This window comes from Balaenoptera musculus, chromosome 9, assembly GCF_009873245.2.
Source record: "Balaenoptera musculus isolate JJ_BM4_2016_0621 chromosome 9, mBalMus1.pri.v3, whole genome shotgun sequence".
In the NCBI taxonomy this organism is placed as follows: domain Eukaryota; kingdom Metazoa; phylum Chordata; class Mammalia; order Artiodactyla; family Balaenopteridae; genus Balaenoptera; species Balaenoptera musculus.
The window spans coordinates 100,981,156-101,002,323 of NC_045793.1; the positions used below are offsets into that span (position 1 = coordinate 100,981,156).

The 21,168-nt window shown below is 48.9% G+C and overlaps 1 protein-coding gene across 2 annotated transcripts in view; it reads left to right on the forward strand.

The window, feature by feature from the left end:
• The window catches only part of VOPP1 (VOPP1 WW domain binding protein), a 93,976-nt gene extending 77,312 nt beyond the window's left edge, over positions 1-16,664 (forward strand). Inside the window, exon 4 of one of the 2 annotated variants that reach the window (XM_036863506.1) lies at positions 14,061-14,251. In XM_036863506.1, the coding sequence (XP_036719401.1) occupies positions 14,061-14,251 (191 nt within the window). Of the gene's footprint in view, positions 1-14,060 lie in introns of both variants that reach the window. The other variant, XM_036863505.1, reaches the window with a different exon arrangement.
• The last annotated feature ends 4,504 nt before the right edge of the window (positions 16,665-21,168 follow it).

Genomic DNA, 21,168 nt, shown 5'->3' on the forward strand with positions numbered 1-21,168 from the left:
GGAGACATGTCCAGAAAGATATTGCTAAGACTGATGACAAAGAGCTTACTATCTATATTTTTTTCTAGAAGTTTTATGTTTTCAGGTCTTACAATCAAGTCTTTAATCCATACTGAGTAAATTTTTATGTGTGGTATATGATAGTGGTCTAGTCTGATTCTTTTGCATGTGGCTGTTCCGTTTTCTCAGCTCCATTTGTTGAAGAAACTGTTCTTTCTTCATTGTATGTTTTTTGCTCTTTTCTTGTAAATTAGTTCTTCGTGTATGTGGGAATTTATTTCTGAGCTCTCAGTTCTGTACCATTGATCTGTGTGTCTGTTGTTCTGCCAATACCATGCTGTTTTGATTACTGTAGCTTTGTGGTATCATTGGAAATCAAGGGGTGTGATACCTCCAGGTTTGTTCTTTTTTTCTCAGGATTGCTTTGGCTATTTGGGGTCTGTGGTTCCATATAAATTTTAGAATTTTTTTTTCTATTTCTGTGAAAAAATGTCATTGGGATTCTGGTAGTGATTGCATTGAATCTGAAGATTGCTGTAGGTAATATGGACATTTTAACAATGTTATTCTTCTAATCCATGAGTATGGAATATCTTTCAATTTCTTTGTGTCATCTTCAATTTCTTCCATCAGCGTCTTACAGTTTTTCAGTGTATAGGCCTTTCACCTCCTCAGTTAAATTTATTCCTAGGTATTTTATTCTTTTTGTTGTAATTATAAATGGGATTGTTTTCTTAGTTTTTCTTTCTGCGAGCTCATTGTTAGTGTATAGAAACAACAGATTTTTGAGTATTGATTTTGTACCCTGCCACTTTACTGTATTTGTCTACTATTTCTAATAGTTTTTTGGTGGAGTCTTTAGGATTTTCTGTATATCATGGTGAGTTTTAATCCCTACGTATATTTTGGGTTCCCCACTGGGCTGAGTGCTTTCGCAGGACTCACATCTCAAGCACCAAGCAGACTTAGATCTGCCAGCTGAGTGAACGGTCGACCTGGGGTAGGGATTTACCATGGCCACACTTGGAGCGTCACTCGACCCATATTTCACACCTGCTAAGGTGCTGCAGGTACTTGGGACACTGGAATGCAGCCTGGGTTCCGGCCCTCACTCACCCCCTTGTGCATTGCATGGTTTGCACAACCGTGTGTTGGAGCACTGTGTCATTGCACAAGTTACTGTACAGTCACCAACTGTGATGAGACGTATGTGGAGAAAGTTCAGGATGCTGGGAAGCCATGTAAGTGGGAAACTCAATCTGTTGTATGGATGGAAGGGGCAGAAGAGTTTGTAAGTATATTTAAGTGGAAGTGAGGGCATGAGGGGTGGGGGACTGAGGAACAGCCAGAGAGGCTCCTGTGTCTTCCTTTGCTGCCTGCGTTTCACACGCCTGCCCACCGAGACTCCTGAGCTGCAGAGTCCGAGCAGCTGCTGTCAGTCCCACAGCTGTGGCATCAACGGCAGGCGCTGTTGTAGGCATCTAGGGCAGCAGAGATGCCACATCAACAATATTGAGCCTCTCTGTGAACAGTGGAGACTGGGGGCTCTCCCACGACTAGGGTAGTGTGGTTTGACCCGATACGGTTCTACCCTGCAGTTGGGGGCGTTCAGAGAAATGGGGGCTGCTTTATTTTCTTCCAAGCCCTCTCCTAATGCAGTCACCAGTGGGGCCTGTGAAAAACAGCCCGCTCACCTTCTGTTGGGAGACTCTGATGCGGGTATCCTCAGCTCTCTGTGGGGAGTCACAGCTGCTGCTTCATTTACCACCCTCCTCCATTTGTACACTTCTCACAGGCCTGTAAAGTATGAAATGGTCAGTCCCCAAACACACCAGAGCACCGTATGAAGGCTTGCTTTGTTCCGTGGGCGTATACATACTTTCACCACCAAATCCAGGGCTGTGTCATTAATTAACAGCACTATGCTTGGGAAGAATTTAATTACTTTGATTTTTTAGAATTAGTAATAATGAAGAAAAATAGGGTCTATTGGTTTCTCCATGATTTTGGCCTGGAGACCCGCCTCTTCCTGTGGGTGGGATTCACGCCCCTGCGGCTGCTTGCTGAGACCCTGTAGTGCTCAGGCCTGTGCCCATGGGGTGTGTGTGTGTGTGTGTGTGTGTGCGTAAGGGCAGGCCGGGGGCCAGGCGGTCTGGGAAGGGAACGGGGTGCGCTGACCCTACGTGGTAGGTCCTCGGGCCTGGGAGGAGCCTGGCTGGTGCGGAGGGAGAGACGATACCTGCGAACCGCGGGCAGTGCTTGCCCATCTGCCAGGTGGCTCCGTTTTCCCTCTACTGCTGATCTGGGGGAGGGGAAGTGGATTCGGGTGAGTTTTGCTCATTCATGAAGAAGAAAGGGCAGGTTTTTTTGTTTTTTTATTTTTGGCTGTGTTGGGTCTTCGTTTCTGTGCGAGGACTTTCTGTAGTTGTGGCAAGCGGGGGCCACTCTTCATCGCGGTGCGCGGGCCTCTCACCATCGCGGCCTCTCTTGTTGCGGAGCACAGGCTCCAGACGCGCAGGCTCAGTGGTTGTGGCTCACGGGCCTAGTTGCTCCGTGGCATGTGGGATCTTCCCAGACCAGGGCTCGAACCCGTGTCCCCTGCATTGGCAGGCAGACTCTCAACCACTGCACCACCAGGGAAGCCCGAAAGGGCAGGTTTTAAAGAATCAATACTCTTTCCCTGGAGGGCTGGGGAAGGGCGGCACTCGAGCCCGGTATGCAGAGGGGTACGCAGTGGTGTCCCGCTGGGACCAGCTCCCCAGCCCAGCAAGGCTGAGTGCAGAAGAGCAGAGACCTGCACATTACGAAGATGCTCAAAACTGGGTGGGGCGCGTGGCAGCATCACGGTTCCAGGGCACTGGTGTGGTTGGAGCAGGACGGGGGGGGGGAAGAGACCAGCAAAGTAGGCCTGGAGGCTGAGGTTCAGAGTGGGGGCTCCAAGCCTGCCCAGGAACCCAAAGAAACAAGGGCTGAACAAGGGCTGCCGGTCAAAGGCCGTGGCTGAGATCCAGCTCCCCGGGGCCTGTGCAGGGAAGCACCAGCACGGCGAGGGCGGAGAAGCTGGTCTGGGGACCGAGGAGAGGCACCTGGACCGGGAGTCAGGAGGCCTGGGGTCTGTGGGCCCTGGGGTGGGCACTGTCTCTCCTGAGCCTCTGCATCTTATCGGCAAAATGAGCGTATGTGAAGAAAAGCAGTCTTCAGTTATAGTCTTTACGCCCAACGGTGGCCAGAGTAACTAGAGACAGTCAGAGCTCCCTAAGTGCCCCAGCCTCCCCAGTCCTCCCCGACACACCGCTGGCAGGGCCCTGGTTACGCCCTCCTCGGCAGAGAGGACAGACAGACCTTGTTCCTTCAGAAAACAGTGGTGGCTGGCAGCAGCGCCGTGTTCACGCGCTAGGAGGGCGGGAGGGACACGTGCTCACTGCCCTTCAGGAACCTGTAGGAAGGGGGGGATGGGTGAAGGGACAGCGGGTGCTAGGGGGCCAAACGTCCAGTTATAAGGTACGTAAGTCCTGGGGATGTCACGTACAGCGTGGTGACCACAGGTAACTTTATTTATATTTGAACGCTGGTAAGAGAGTAGATCTTAAAAGTTCTCATCACAAGGAAAAAATGTGCAGCTATGTGCAACTATGAGGTGGTGGATGATAGCTCATTGTGGTGATTATTTCACGATGTGTGTGTGTATCAAATCAATCATCGTGCCATACAATGTTACGTGTCAGCTACAGCTCAATAAAACTGGAGAACGTTTAGAACAGGGGGACGAATATAAAGCCTTGGCTACAGCAGAGCTGTGAGTCTGGAGGAGAGTGGGGCTGGATTTCAGGGCTCTCTGAGCAGGGCCTCACTAAACTTGTGCACTTGATGCTGAGTGTGGGGAGGGGGTTCGGGGCCACAAAGGAAAAGATGACGACATTATGGTCTCTCTTCTTTATGATGTATTATGTGGCACTCAAGTTGACAGTCAAGGTCAAGGCCGCGTAACTGTGGCAGGACACGTGTGAAGCTGTATTTAGGGAAGGGGCGGGCTGCTGTGTTACAGTGTGGTCGTGAGTCCAACTGTGTGATCACACAGGTGCACAGAGACTGGAGAGGACAGTTGGTAGTGACGTCTGAGATGTTAACATGATTTAAAGTGTCTTTGAAAATGGTTTCCGTTCATGTGACTAATACTGATTTTTTTTTTATAAATTTATTTATTTATCTATTTATTTTTGGCTGCATTGGGTCTTCATTGCTGCACGCGGGCTTTCTCTAGCTGCGGAGAGCGGGGCTACTCTTTGTTGCGGTGCGTGGGCTTCTCATTGCACTGGCTTCTCTTGTTGTGGAGCACGGGCTCTAGGCATGCAGGCTTCAGTAGTTGTGGCACGTGGGCTCAGTAGTTGTGGCTCACAGGCTCTAGAGCACAGGCTCAGTAGTTGTGGTGCACGGGCTTAGTTGCTCCGCGGCATGTGGGATCTTCCCAGACCAGGGCTCGAACCCGTATCCCCTGCACTGGCAGGTGGATTCTCAACCACTGCGCCACCAGGGAAGCCCCTGATTTTTTAAAAATAAAATAAAATAAAATAGAAGTAGATGGGGTATTCCCATTGGGAGATACATTTTTATTCCTTCCCATCGGTGCACTTATGGTGAGTTTGTTGATGGTGTTCTGACTGTTCTGGCGTCCCAATCCTATACTAAATCTGTCAACCTGCAGTGATGGTAGTGGCCTGAATGAATAATGCCAACTGCAGGAAAATGGAAATAGCAGGAAGTGTGTTTTGACAGTTTAATTACACACAGCTGAAACACACACAGTTGTGAGGACAAGCTGTGCCTGCCTTTTCTTGTGGGATGTGAGGGCCCCAGTGTTCATGTGTGTGTTGGCAGAATTTCAGCTGTATAATCTCTACAGACCCTGACAGGTCAGCCTGAAAGGCCAGATACCTAATACAGATACACCTTTCAACTCCCTTCCTCCCCCCCTCCCAAAGAAGCAGTAAAAGAAGGGCCGTCTTTGTGATGGGTAGTCCTTGCAAAAGGAAACACGAAGGGTCAGGGCTTTGGCTCCCTTCCTCAGGCTGACTAGTATGACCAGTCTTTTGTGCATCTTTTAAGAAATAATCCATGATTTTCCTGATATATATATATATATATATATATATATATATATATATATATATATACACACACACACATACATACACATCTTTTTAATACTGATAAAAATAACTTTGGATAATGAGGATATAACTTGAGTCATGAATAACTTCAAAGTATATGAAACAAACTCAGAATTAAGAGGGAAGTATGATGGAAACTGTCAAGTGTCAATGCATTATTATTAATCTGATCAAAATATAAAAATGGAGTATTTAAAATAATTTATCAAATTGTACACTACAAAGAAAATCTGAAGAAGTTTGCAAGAGCAGAAATCACAGACCTTGGGGTCTGGACTAGGACACTCTGGGTTCTATTTCTTTTCTTTTTTTTTTTTTAAAAAATGTTTATTTATTTATTTACTTAGGCTGCGCTGGGTCTTAGTTGCAGCATGTGGGATCTAGTTCCCTGACCAGGGATCCAACCTGGGTCCCATGCATTGGGAGCGTGGAGTCTTACCCACTGGACCACCAGGGGAGTCCCTGGGTTCTATTTCTAACCTCACGTCTCTGTAGCACATCTGGAAAAGTGACTCAGTTTCTCTAAGCCTCAAGCACCTGAACTGTGAGGTAGAGATAAGACTGTCTTAGGGTGATTGCATATGAGTTGATCCAATACAGTGCTTAACACATGGCCTGAGACAACACTGAGTGGATGGCAGTAGTCGCTGCTACTAATATTACTAAAACTTGTAGTTTTAAGAAATCTATAGATGAGCAAATTAATCACCTGCACCCACTTGGAAATAAAAGAATCCTCCTCTAAATTACTCATTGAGTAAATGAAGGATAGGAGTGAGGGAGGACCCTGTGGTCGTGATGTGCTCCCTCACCCTCACTGCAAACCTGCCGCACCCATCTTCCCATTTGGATGAATGGCAGCTCTGGTCTTCTGCCGCTTGGCCAAGTCTCAGAGCCATCTTCACATTTTCTCCCACCTCTGCCTCCACAGCTGCCACCTTTTATTCAGATTATCACAAGTCCTCCTAACTAGTCTTCTTGCTTCCCCCGTCCTCTGCTTCAGTCTACAGTTAAGTCCCCTGCATACGAACCTTCAAGTTGTGAACTTTCAAAGATGCAAACGTGCGTTCGCATGTCCAATCACGTAAGTTAGTTCACGTGTCTGGCGTACACTGTCACGGGCGTGCATCCTCTACAAGTGGTTGTGCTTTTGTGTACTTTACAGTACTGTATAGAGTACAGTAGCACAGTATCTTTATTTCAAGCCCAGGATGTCCAGAAGCAAGCATAAAAGCAGCGGTGATGTCGCTGGTACAGTACTATCCAGACATCACTGGATCGTTTTTTCAAGAGGGTAGATAGAATTAAATCCAGCAAGGAACCAAAACCTGTGCCATCAATGTCAGGCGCGAGTGAAATTGCAGCTTGCCCTCCGTCTCCTATTGCTGACGATCTTTCAGCTCTACCATCTCCCACCTCCTCTCCCTCCTCCAGTCAGTAACTCTTCTTGCCTGTTCACTCGATGCCGGCCCCTGTGCGCCAGCTGTTGTCCTGTACTACTGTACTTTTCAAGGTACCATACTGTAAGATTAAAAAGGTTTTATTTTTTGTTTGTTTTTTATGTATTATTTGTGTGAAAAGTATTATAAACTTAGTACAGTACAGTACTATGTAGCCAACTGTATCAGTCGGGTACCTAGGCTAACTCTGCTGGACTTAACGAACAAATTGGACTTACGAATGCGCTCTCGGAACGGACTCGTTCGTATGTAGGGGACTTACGGTATTTCCAGAAAAGCAACCAGAGTAAAAACAGAACTCAGAGCACAGTTCACGTCAGAAGTCCTTACAGCAGCCACAGGCCCTCTCTAAGTCTGCACCTTTCCCCCTGCTACTGCCTTTCTGTTCCCGGTCACCTCTCCTACTGTTCTCTTGGCCCTCATTCCACTCTTGCTGCACACTGACCTTTTGATTTTCCTCAGACTTCCAGGCTGCCATGCTGCTGACTTCAGCGCTGTGATTCCTTCTGCCTGAAAGGTCCATTCTGCATTTACGGCCACCTCTTCGTGTACACCTGGCTGCTCTGCCATCACCTCCTCCCTCACACACTTGCTCATGTTGGGCTCCTTCATTTCTTCCAGGTGTTTCACCTCTCAGAGACCCTCCCTCTGTAAACAGTGAGAAAATGGACTCCCTTTCCTCCTCTTTGTTTTCTCTTTTTATCTGTTTCCAACATCCCCACTTTATTTTTATCTTTAGCACTATCATTAGTAATATACTACATACTTTGTTTTTATCTTGCTTATTATCTTTCATAACTGCAAGCGTCATAAGGACTTGAGATTCTCTGTTTTCATCATTGCTGTGTTCTGGGTGCCCATAACAGTGCTGGCAAATAGTAAGAATTCAGTGTTTGCTTAATGCACAAGTGAATGACGTATCAATGAAAAATTAATACAAAAACATGCAATGTAAGTGAACTGACATTTAAAGGTAAATTCATAGCCTTATTCTTTGTTAAAAGTTTAAAATAAGAAAGCGAATTAGCTGACCTCTCCTTAAAAGAGGTTCAGAAATTAGTAAAATAAACTCACAGAAAGCAGTAAGAAGTACATAATAAAAAATAAAAATTAATTACAGGAAAAAGAAAAATTGATTTGCAGATCTAAAAGTTAGTGCTTGGTAAAAGGCAATAAAAGTAAATGATATTGCCAATATATATCCAGAAAAAATGATAATTGGAAAAGATACATGCACCCCTATGTTCATAGCAGGACTATTTACAATAGCCAAGACCTGGAAGCAACCTAATGTCCATCAGCAGATGAATAGATAAGGAAGATGTGGTACATATACACAATGGAATATTACTCAGCCATAAAAAGAATGAAATGATGCCATGTGCAGCAACATGGATGGACTTATCATATTAAGTGGAGCAAGTCAGAAAGAGAAAGACAAATACCATATGATATCACTTACATGTAGACTGTAAAATATGACACAAGTGAACTTATCTACAAAACAGAAACAGGCTCACAGCCATAGAGAACAGACTTGTGGTTTCCAAGAGGGAAAAGGGTGGGAGAGGGAGGGAGTGGGAGTTTGGGATTTCCAGATGCAAACTATTATGTATAGAATGGATAAACAACAAGCTTCTACTGTAGAGCACAGGGAACTATTTCAATATCCTGTAATAAACCTAATGGAAAAGAATATAAAAAAGAATATATATATATATGTCACTTTGCTGTGCAGCAGAAATTAACACAACGTTGTAAATCAACTATACTTCAATAAAGTAAATTTTAAATAAAGTAAATGACATTGCCAATCCCATCCCTGATAAATCTAATTAGTCAAGCTGAGTAAAGAAAAAATAAAATCATAAATTGAAACATTACATATCCAGAGGAGATTAAAAATTACAAAGAAGTACTCCTGAAATGGAAAATTTTGGTAAGATAGGAAAGTGTACATTACCAAAGATTCATTAGAATATTGAAAATTTCAGTGGTCCACAAAGCAAGTAAGAGTTTGAGGAAGTTTTCAAAGAGTTAGCTTTCAGAATGGCTCCAAATTCATATGGTATCTTTGAAACTTTTAAGAAACAGTTCATGTCAATGCTTATGAATTACTACAAGTATAGAAAATTATGGAAATCTACCTAATTTGTTTTGTAAAGCTAGTGTAACTTGTAAAACTAGTGTAACCAAAATAAAATTATATTAGATCATGTTTAATGATCATAAATACAAAAATCTTGGGAAACTGAATTAAACAGTGTGTCCGCTCGGGTGGGGCTCTTGTCAGTCGACTCACCTTTGGTGAATGTAGGGCTCCCTCTCAAATCGCACGAAGACTCTCAAGGAGGAAGAGACGATGGCTGCAAGGAGTGGAATGACTTCAAGTCTCTGGAGAAGGACGCTGTGGCCGGGTTAAGGGCGCAGCCCGGGGCGGGTGGTGGAGCGGGGGGCGCCTGGGTCGTGACGGCCCTTAGCCAAGCCCTTCGTGCTCGGACGGTGCTCAGAATGTAGGTCCATCACGTCACCAGTCTTCTCTGGTTTTGCCCGTCCCTCTTTAGCCGGAACTTCTTCCCCCATTTCATCACCCCGTTGTGAGACACATGTCATAGTGGGAAGAGCCTGGGCTTTCCAGTACACTACTGGGTTCAAGTTCCAGTGCCTCCGTATAGTAGCTGCGTGACCTTGGCAAGTTGTGTCTTCCTGAGCCTCGGTGTCTTCAGGAAAGTGGATGCAATACCAATGCCCCTGCTGTCCCCACTGCGCCCTCCACATAGGATAGAGATGCAATGCAGACGGCCGTTACAGACACTTAACACCTGAGGGGACAGCGGGGCAGCGTTGTGGCTGCACTTCTCCTGATCCTTTCCTCTCTGTCTCCTGGAGAAACAGTCTTCCTCTAACTCCAGCTTCTTCACAGACGCTCTGCCTTATCTTTCTCTAACTAAACCATCTACCGTAAGCCTTCAGAATTGAAGGGCTAGTTCTCTTCTCCCACATTCCGCCCCCGCTAAGTTAGGGAGATGGTGCTGGTGTCCCCTTGGCTCCTGGCCATCACTTCTGTATCCTTACAGTCCCGGCTACTTTGAACCCTATACCAGTTGGCTCTGCCGCTCTTTGTCACCATTTTGCTACTGTCTGTGAGCATCTCTTCTTTGGGGACTTTGGAATCTGTCTGCTCAAATCACCGCCCCCCAGTGGCACGTGGTACAGAGGCTGCCTGTGTGCGCGCCCGGTCCCCCTTCCCACGCAGGGAACTGTGGGTCCCTGTGCCGCTGCTTAAGGCCACTGCCTGTACTGCTCCTCTCTGCCCAAGTGACAGACCGTGCTGGGTGCCCTCCTGTGTACCAGGCTCTTTGCTAGACAGTGGGGTTCAAATGTTGAACCAGGCTTATAAGGTCCCTGCCATCATTGAGCTTATATTCTCTGTAGAAATCCTCTCTCTTTCCTGTATTTCTGTCCCTAACTCTATAAACCCGCTCAAGCATTTCCCATCCTTAAAAATACTTCTGCCGTAAGAACATACAATGGGGAAAACACAGTCTCTTCAGTAAGTGGTGCTGGGAAAACTAGACAGCTACATGTAAAAGAATGAAATTAGAATATTTTCTCATACCATATACAAAAATAAACTCAAAATGGATTAAAGACCTAAACGTAAGCCCTGAAACATAAAACTCCTAGGAGAGAACATAAGGCAGAACACTCTTTGACATAAATCATAGCAATATTTTTTTGGATCTGTCTCCTAAGGCAAAGGAAACAAAAGCAAAAATAAACAAATGGGACTACATCAAACTAAAAATCTTTTAACAGGGAAGGAAACCATCATCAAAACAAAAAGGGAACCTTCTGAATGGGAGAAAATATCTGCAAATCATATGTAAGGGGTTAATATCCAAAATATATAAAGAACTCATGCAACTCAACAACAAAATCCAAACAACCTGATTAAAAAATGGGCAGAAGACCTGAATAGACATATTTCCAGAGAAGATATCCAGATGGCCAATAGGCACGTGAAAAGATGCCCAACATAACTAATCACCAGGGAAATGCAAGTCAAAGGCACACAGAGATATCACCTCACACCTGTCAGAATGGCTAACATCAAAAAGTTAGCAAGGATGTGGAGAAAAGGGAAACTTGTGCACTGTTGGTGGGAATATAAGTTGGTGCAGCCACTATGGAAAACAGCATGGAGGTTCCTCAAAAAACTAAAAATAGAACTAATAGAAATAAAATGACCCTGCAATTCTACTCCTGGGTAAACATCCAAAGAAAATGAAAACACTAATTTGAAAAGTACATGCCACCCAGTATTCTTAGCAGCTCTATGTTACAGTAGCCAAAATATGGAAGTAAACTAAGTGTCCATCAACAGATGAATGGATAAGAAGACCTGGTGTATATGTGTGTGTATATATATATATATATACTGCATTACACACACACACACAATAGACTATTACTCAGCCATGAAAAAGAATAAAATTTTGCCATTTGTAACAATGTGGATGGACCTGGAGGGTATTATGCTAAGTGAACTAAGTCAGACAGAGAAAGACAAATACTGTCTGTTATCACTTACATGTGGGATCTAAAAAATACAACGAATGAATATAACAATACAGAAGCAGACTCACAGACATAGAGAGCAAACTAGTGGTTACCAGTGGGGAGAGGGAAGGATGGAGGGGCAAGATAGGGGTAGGAGATTAAGAGGTATAAACTGCTATGTCTAAAATAATAAACAAGGATATATTGTACAGCCCAGGGAAATATAGCCATTATTTTGTAATAAATTTAAATGGAGTATAATCTATAAAAATTTTGAATCACTGTGTTGTACACCTGAAACTAATAATCTTGTAAATCAACTGTACCTTAATTTAAAGCAGCTTTTTTCTGTTTGTTTCGTCTTGTTTTGGCTGCGTTGGGTCTTCGTTGCTGTGCACAGGCTTTCTCTAGTTGCAGCCAGCGGGGGCTACTCTTTGCTGTGGTGCGCAGGCTTCTCATTGCGGTGGCTTCTCTTGTTGTGGAGCACGGGCTCTAGGCATGTGCGCTTCAGTAGTTGTGGCGCGCAGGCTCAGTTGTTGTGGCTTGCGGGCTCTAGAGCGCAGGTTCAGTAGTTGTGGCTCGCGAGCTCTAGAGCACAGGCTCAGTAGTTGTGGCGCACGGGCTTAGTTGCTCCGTGGCATGTGGGATCCTCCTGGACCAGGGATCAAACCTGTGTCTCCTGCATTGGCAGGTGGATTCTTAACCACTGCGCCACCAGGGAAGTCCCTTCAAGCAGTTTTTTAAAGAATAAAAAAACAAAACAAAACACGTCTGCCCTTGTCGTGCATCCCTTTAGCCACCACCTCTCCCCTCTGGTCTTCACCCCTTACCCTGGAGCAGCTCTTTGCCCCGGCAGCTGGGCTTCTGTGCCAGCCATGGTGCTGAAACTGTTGGCCAGAAATCCCGAATGTCCTGTGGGCTGAGAAGGCGCGGTGCTGCGCTGTCCCCCCTGCTGCCCGGTGACACAGCTCCCACCTCGCTGCTTCACTCCTTCCTCCCATTCTCCTTTCATTCTTCGCCACTGCCTACGCCTCCTGTGTTTCTCCTGGTTTGAGTGCTGGTCTTGTCGGCGCTGCTCTCCCCAGCCGTCCTCTGGCCCTTCCACACACTCTTCCTGGGAGGTTTCGGCCAAGGCCACGTCTCTGCTGCCACTTCCACAAAGAAGGCCCCCAGAGCTGCCTGGGCTCCCGCGGGCCCTGCCCTTTTCCTCTGTCCCCTCTCTCGCATGGTGGGCCCCTTATCAACACCAGAAGCCGGGCCTTTCCTACTCAGACCTCTCCTCCTCCCCACGCGCTCCACACTGAGCTGGTCCTGGGTCCTTGGATACACTTCCTGAACCCCTCTCTCATCCTCTCCTCCCCATTTCTTCTTTCATATTCAGAGGCTTCCATTGTGTCTTTCCCGGACTACTACATTAGCCTCTTTTTTTTCATCTTTAACTTTTTATTTGTATAAAATATAAAGGGATTCAGAGATAAATAAAATATAATCTCTGCCCTTGAGAAGCGCACGGTCCTGGCTGGTCACGGGCTCGTATACAAACATGTCTTGAAAACGAGCACGTCTCCTGGCAGCAGGCAAGACGCACCAGTAGAAGCAGGTGCCGTCTGTTGGGCCACACAGGTGTGAGATGAGGCGGGAGCTGATTTAGGTGCCACCTGTGGCTGATTGCTCTCCTCCCGACACCCTTGAATGCATCTCTGGCCGTGTGTTTCTGTCCTGTACTCTGTCCTTCAGCACACTGGTAGATTTCCAAGACATCCTGCACACCTTCGTGGGCATCTTTCCAGGCATCTGACCTTTATTCAGTTAAACTGTGGCAGAGGAAGATTTGCACAAAAAAAGACCCTACGCAATACACACACAGAGACGACCTCTCTGGTGCCCGAGTGTCTCCTGGGTTGAATGAGGCCTAACTCAGATACACCTGATTTCACTCGTGAACTTAGCCCAGCCCACATAAAACCCGGAGCCCCCAGTTTCTCTTCTTGATTCTTTAATTATTTAGTTAGTATCCTGTCATGTTATCAACATGATCAGAAAAAGCAGATCTAGGAAATAGGCTCCAAAACAGCAGCTCAGGTGTTTCTACTGTTAAAATGAGAGTCAGGGCTAGGTTTGGGGCAGGGTGACCAGTATTTTCCCTCTTGTCACCGTCTGTGCCCTCTGGACCCCCGTGCCCTGCACCCTGGCCCGCAGCAGGGCTCAGCCCGTGTCCTGCAGCCTCTCCCTGAGACAAGAGCGTCCTGACCTGCAGCATCCAGGGCAGGGAGAGTCCACAGACATGTCAGCCCAGCCCGCTGGCATCCGCCCCGTAGCTCGTCGCCTTATCTGGGAATTGGGTTCACCTGGATGACAGGTAATCTGCCCTGACTAAATGTTAATCCAGCAGGTGGGAGTGGCGCTGATACTCCAGCAAACTGTTCTCAGAAAGCGTGTGGGGGTGCCGGTGATGATTCTGGCCGAGATTCGGGAACACAGGGTCCCCTTTTCAGTTCTCTCTGAGTTGACTTACCTTTCTACGCCCAGGCGTTTTAGGCTCTCAGGGACACTCGGCCCTCTCTGATGGTAATTTTTTGGTGCACCTCCCCAAGCTGTTGGCAGAGCTGCCCTGCTGTGTCACTCGGCTGCGGCTTGGTCGCTGCCACACCTGATCCTGCTGATGTCCCTCCATCACTCAGACACCCTCTCAGGTTGTGGTGCTTTCTGGCTGTCTGCATCCAGGAGAGGAGAAGCTCCAGGAGGCCGGGGCGGGCATGTCGCCTTTGCTCGTTTCCTGATCCCAGGTGCCCTGCTGTGTCTGGGCCCTGGCTGTGATGGGCTGTGGGTTTTCTTCTGCTGTGCTCACATCTGCTTGCCTGTCTTTCAGGAGCCCAGCAGCTGGGGCTGCCGTTTTACACCGACCCTGGAGGACCAGGGATGAATCCTGCTGGGAACCCTGTGGCGATGGCTTTCCAGGTCCAACCCAACTCACCCCAGGGAAGCATGGCCTACCCACCGCCCCCTTCCTACTGCAACACGCCACCGCCCCCATATGAACAGGTGGTGAAGGCCAAGTAGCCGGGAGCCGCCTGGCACCTGCCTGTGCAACTGGCCGGGGAGGCCGGAGAGGCTGTCACTCGCCCTCCCTGTCCCCATCACCGTTCACTTCCAGGAATGGTCTTCTGAGCCACTAAGGGCAAACTCCTTTTTGATATCTTCAAAGCAAGCACAGCTTCCTTTCAAGTTTTCCTTGGAGGACCAGGATTTGAATTCACCCCGTGTCTCCTCTGTTGCTTCTGTTTCCAATGTAATCTGTGCTCTGGCCGAGTGGAGAGTCCCGAGGGTTGACCCCCTAGGGTGGCGCGCCCAGACCCTCAGGGGAGAGACCCCGGCGGAAGGTGAGGCAGGGCGCGTGCAGGTGAGTACGCGTGAACGCGAGGAGGGGCCCGGGCCGCCCGGAAGGCCCCGCACATGGCAGGCGGCCCGTCTGAAACGAGGCACCACCACGGGGCCAGCTGTGTGAGCCCCTCGCCCGTCAGTCTTCCTCTTCAAAAGGCTCTCAGAGAAACAGGCGTTGGCGGCGCAGCCTTGGAGCCCTCTCTTCTCCATGCCCTTCCTGAAGACCAGAGCCGCCCTCTGCGCAGCCAGGGCTGGGAGAGCCCTGGGCACGGCCTGCACCTCAAGGAGATGAGGATCCGGAATCAGGCCAAGTTGATGTCTATAGTTATCTGAAAGTCACTGAGCAAAGTTATTTAAGTTCATGGGAAATTGCCCCCTGCCTCAAACCGGACATTGCATTTGATGAGCTCTTGGTCCGACTTGGGGAGAAAAATGCTCGCGCCCTTTTCAGTGTGTCCTGTGGAAGGTGGTGTGGAGTCCTGTCCTGAGGTCAGACGTGGAGTCTTTCCTGGACGTCGGCAGCTCTCTGGCCTGCGGTCACGGCCAGGCGCCTCTGCCCCTCCCCTGAGGTAGCTCTGACGGCGCGTTGTGAGGGACACTTTCAAAGCAGAGAGGCACATCGGCTGGGAAGCCACATCAGCCCCTGGAGAGAGGTGTCCCAGCAGGGCGCAGTCGGTGGCTTGAGCCTGGGCTGGGCAGGCCTGGGCCCTGGCTGACTGATCTCGGCAGGTGTACGCCAGGCTCCGAAGACGATGAGCTTGCCAAGAAAAAGACGGGAACGCAAAGCCCCAGGACTGCAGAGAGAGCTCTTCAAAAAGGACCGAATAGATTTCACTGAGGAGTTCATCAAAATTAGAATAAAGAAGATCTGGTTGGAAACGCAAACCCTGGCTCAGAAACCTCTCTGGCCCTGGGATCACAGGTAGTCCTGGGTTGTTAGGGGGCCGGAGTCCTGCTCCTCTGCATAGTGAGTAATGCCCACGATCGTGTATTTAAACCCAGAGTGAGACCTGACAGGTCACGTACAGGAAGGGCAAAGCCGTGTAGCCAAGACATGTAGATCCCTGTATGTGTAGCGGTGGGGTGGAGTGCTTATTTTTGAAATGAACTAAACAGAGCCTCTTGAGTTGTCACTCGTTGAACCTGAGCATCAGGGCATCTCACCGGAGTGGTTGCTGAGGGTTTTCATTCCCTAGCCCTAGTCTCCATGTCCCTGCTCTACTGGGACACGTCTGTGGCGTAGGAGTGAGGAATCAGGATGGGGCCACAGTGACTTACCTTTCCTAAGGATGGGGACTCTGGGAGCCTCCCCGGGACTTCCACAGGACGCTCTTGGAGCCAGATGAACACCTTGGAAACAGTCTGTGAACACGGATGCTGCTGCCGGTGTCTTTGACCACCGAGTGTGACCTCTGAACTCCTGTGCCCAACTTCAGTACCTCCCCGCACTCAAGTCCTTGACTCGAATGAGACAACAAAGCACAGCATTTGCTGTTGACAACCCAGGACAGCTACATGGGTCCAAAAGGCCCTCCTCCTCCAGGTCATTCGTTCTGCATTTTCAGGTCCAGTCTCTCCCTTTACTGTTCTGATGAGGAAGCGCCCCGCGAGCTGCCCCTGGAGTTGGATTGGGTACAGCTGAGTAGCCACCCAAATGTCCGTGACGAAATTTTGTTTATCTTTTTGATAGCAAATGATCTTGAGACTGAACGATTTAGGTAGCACTCAACAATTTTATATTCATGTTTGTGTGAGATACATTTTGTTTTCCCTTGAACCGGGGTGAGAACCCACTACTGTGGGCACTGACACTGTGTGTGGAAATTCCACTTGCAGTGACACCTCCTGCCCATTCTGTTTCCCCCTGTGCTGTCAGTGGGCAGTGCCCACCGCTTGGAGCCAGTCCAGCTCCCGGTGTGTGAAATTCCATAGAGTTCCGTAGAGTGTGTGGCCAGGAGTGAGCTGGGAGCAGATCGGTGCATGCTTTTCCTCTTGTAACACTTGGCTCATTTCTCTTTTTTGTTCTTTTGATAGGGTCATGTTTCCTATGTATGCAAAATAAAAATAAATTTGGGTGTGTGCTTTGGCTGTTTTGCTGGGGAGTGGGAAAGAGGGGAGAGATGAAGTTTCTAAAGAAGGATGCACAGTGGGCTCTCAGTTCAGCTGGGTGGGGTGGAGTGGGTGAGGCATGCACCCAATCTCAGGAGAACTGGAAATTAGATGCTATCCAAGATGATAAGGAACTTTTGTTTCACCAACACATTTAAAATATCTAGCTAAGGAAAAAATTATCGGACTAAGAAGACAGAAGCATTAATTATGTGGACTCACAGCTAATACTGATATTAGTTATCTGGGGGTCTGAGTGTGCTTTGCATAGGTAGGGGAGCCTTGATTTTAAAATCCAACTCTAGGGCTTCCCTGGTGGCTCAGTGGTTAAGAATCCGCCTGCCAATGCAGGGGACACGGGTTCGAGCCCTGGTCCGGGAAGATCCCACATGCCGCGGAGCTACTAAGCCCATGTGCCACAACTCCTGAGCCCACGTGCTGCAACTACTGAAGCCTGCATGCCTAGAGCCCATGCTTCACAACAAAGAGAAGCCACTGCAATGAGAAGCCCGCGCACCACAAAGAAGAGTACCCCCGCTCACCGCAACTAGAGAAAGCCCATGCGCGACACGAAGACCCAATGCAGCCAAAAATAAATAAATTTATTTTTTTAAAAAAAATCCAACTCTAATTGGTCAGAAACTATTTCTCTCACAGATCTATAGCTGCTACAGTTAGGCTGTTATTTTAGATGAATCACTAACTGAGATAATGTTTATAAAGAAGTGTTTTATAATTTACTATCTTAGGACAGGAAATAAGGTAGAAGAGGCTGGACAGCCTCCTGGTGGGGAACTCAGAGCTGATTTACACGCCTCACTGGACGAGCCGCTGGCCATCAGCTTCCCCCAGTGAAGCGGGGGCAGGGTCATTTACACACCAGAGGTCATGACTGGAGATGGCAAACACAGTATTCACTCTTGTCTGTCCCTCCCAAATGTCACTGAACTCCAAAAAGTCCATAATAGTTATCAAGGCAAAAAAGTGCAAGATCAGAAATTGTAATTTCTGAAATAGAAGGTGGCGGGTGGGATTGACAGATGAAGAAAACAGATCCGAGAAGATGGGAGCTGACAACGTGCAGAGGAGTTTCAATGACTCAAATGATCTCCAATCTCAGTTTCCTCAACTGCAAAATCACATTATGGTCACTCAACAAATGTTAGAAATCCTGTTCTCCCTCATTCCTCTTTTCCCTGTGCAAGAGGAATTGAAGCTGAGGGGGAGAGAGAATGAGTTCCCACCCCGTCCTTTGCCCATCAGGAGATGAGCTCCGTGGTGTGAGGGGAGCAAATTCCCCTTGATTACATCCAGGATGTGAAGATGGAAGCCGAAGGGGTCCCATACACTGCCACTGCCCCCCACGTCACCTTACCGTCTTGAAATGTTGGCTGTGGGCTGTTCGGCAGTGGGTGTTGAGCCCGCCAGAGCTGGGAAGGAGAAACCTCGGGCGACCATCTTTTTTCCCCACCATTTACGTTGAATGAGGTCTGTGCGTGCCCCAGAACCAGCCATGGTTATAAGCAATCCGTCCTGTTACTTGGGTGTCTCTCCTGCCATTCCCTGACACCCGCATAGCCTTTTGTTCCAATGCTCCTGCCTCCTTGGCTGTGCCGCGGTGTCCAGGGTGGATCCTGCTCAAAGCCTTCCTAAAAACGGTGTGGTTGGTGCAGGGACGATTATTGACACCTCCTGCCCCCCCTGGTAGAGCTGGGTTCTGTTGCATCTCCTGTTCTGACTCCAGGCACCAAGGTCCGGCTTTGCTTCTGTGAGGAAAGGCTCCTGGTCCCCAGGGTGTAATGAAGGTGGAGGAGGGCCCGTGGTCTCAAGGGTAGCAGGAATGCAGGGGGCGCTGCTTTTTCTTCCTCTCTGGACTCGAAATCACAAACAGTCCCGAGGTCCTGAAAGCCCTGAGTCACATTTGCCACAGACTGGTGCTCACTGTACAGGAACAGGAGACCATGTACCTTTGTGTGTACAGAGTGTGTGCCTTTGAAAAGTGCCTGGTCACAGCCCTTACAAACAATAATGATCCCTCATGTTTTTGAGGAAGAAAGGAATTTTTCATCTTGCCTTAAAGTTTATAAGGAGAAATGCTTTTAGATGGATGTTCTAGACCAGGACTGTCCGTTAAAAAGATGTCAGCTAAGCATGTTATACTAAATTTTCATTAGTTACATCAAAAAAGATGAAATTTATTTTAATAATATTTAACCCAATGTATCAAAATATTATTTCAACATGCAGCAGTGTAAAATATATTAACAAGAAATGTTACATTCTTTTTTCCATACTGTCTTCCAAACCCAGTGTGGATTTTATATTCACCAGCACGGTGAACTTGAGGCAGCTGCATCTCAAGTGCACCGTAACTCCACCGCCAGTGGCTGCTTTATTGGACAGTGTGAGGCAAGTGCATAAGAAAATACTCCGCTCCTATGTTCTGGCCGGTCAGTCACCACAAAATCCAGTGAGGTTAAAAGGAAGTTAATTATGAAAAGGTTGAAGGTAAAGTTCAACCTCAGGTGATACAGCCTACAGTTTTTAGGGACCCAACACATTCTCTAAATTAAACGTCTGATGTTGTAGATTCTGTAACAAAACTCAGAGTCTTAAGGTTACAAGTCAACAGTCTTGGGAGGTATGGGGCGAATTCTTCCTGAGCTTCTGGGGAGCGTGAGGGGTGCTGCCCCCACTGCAGCTCAGCCTTTCATTCCAGTCCCCAAAGGCACCACTAAGGAACACCCAGGTGGCGAGGCCGCAGGTCCAGCGGGACCTGGAGAGCATGCCCAGATCACGTGCTCAGGTCTGGTAGATGGTGCTAGGACTAGCCCTGGGGTCTTCTGCCCCAAATGTCCCCCAGCCACCAGCTGTCACTCCTTTGTGCTCACCAGGTTCTCCAAGGAAACAAATCCTGGAAGGAGTGAGTTGCTATCAAGCAAGGGAAGGGAGGGGAAGGCAGCAGTTGCCTTCTTTATGCCTGTCATGGTCAGGAGGAAGTTAGCAGCGAGCCTCCGTGTGGATGCAGAAGAGATGCGGATACGGATTGCAGAAGTCCCGTCCTCTCGCCAGAGCCCTCGTCCCCCCAAACCTGCTAACCGCTCGTGCCCTTGAATGAGTTTCTCCCCTCAGAGGTGACAAGGTTGTACTCCCAGGCAGCTAGGACCTTTCTCACCTGAGTCTAGGACTGGGCCCTAGGATGCAGGTCCAGGAGTTGGGTGGGTGGAGGGGTGAGGGGGACAGAAAGAAGGTGACGATCTACCGAGGGCAGAGTCTGGTGGGCGGGAGGCCTCCTGTCTCCAGGACCCTGCAGCCTGCTCTCCACGCCCCTTCCCTGCGCTCCCCTGGGGAGATGCGAAGCCCGGTCCCCCCTTCCAGGCGGACCGTCCACTCACAGAGATGGCGGCGGAGCGGGGAGGGTCCGTGTGTCTCGCCCTCAAGTACCAAAAGGCCCCAGTGCCCGGCATGTGTAGTTCGGTTCTGGGGAGCCCTGGGAAGGCACGTGCGCGCCTAGCTCAGGTCGGTGCCCGGCCAGCCGTGTCCCCCAGGACCTGGGGAGGACGCTCTGGGCGCGCTGACCTTGGAGACCGGCTCCCTCCTCCCACCTTCTGCCCTTGCTGTCGCCGTCCTGTCCTCGTCGCCCTGGGTTGTGGTGAGGGCCCGGGCTTAGCGCTCGCGGTGGAGCCGGATGGGCACGGAGGGACCATACGCGCACGTGGACGGGCGTTCTGGACGCCCTGCCTCGGAGTCGCCCTGACGACTGGGGGCACGGGACGTCCTGGTGTCCCCGTTTCCCCATCTGGAAAGTGGGGCTACGGAGGCGCCCAGGGTGTGGTGCGAGTTGGGCAGCCAACGACGCACGCGCCACCCCGCGATGAGCCCGGGACCGGGGACCGCGGCTTCTGCGCCCAGATCGCCCGCCCAGAGAGGGGACTGGGGACCGGAGACCAGGTTGGGGCGCGGCGGCCCCGGGGAGGCTCCAGGAGGGGACCCTGCTTAGCCCTTGGCAAAGTCCCTGCTGATATTTTTTTACTCAAGACCAAACCCATGCCTTTATTTTTAATCTAAAATGTAGACCGTACAGGAAAGCACAAAGCAAAAGGTAAATAGAAATCACCTGCGACCCCAGTATCCCGAGACTGCAGCTGGGCGTGTTTGCACCGCTTTCTAGGTCCCTTGCTCTGACGACACATGTGCACCGCGGGATCCTTCGTAGCCCGCTTTTCTCTAGCATTTTTCCTGGCACTTAAATAGTCTTCTTCCCTGCAATGATTAAACAGCGCCCCACCATACGGCTGCTCCGCAGTTGATTTAACCCACACACTCTGATCTAATTTTTGGGTCGTTCCATTTTATTTTTCATTTTTAAACAACAAAGTATTCTACACACTCGGAATAATGAGAGTAACTTTTGCCTAAGGCGTATGGTGGATGCCGGCTAGCCGCTCGGGAGCGCGCGTCCAGGGGCCGGGCCGGGCCGGGGGTGG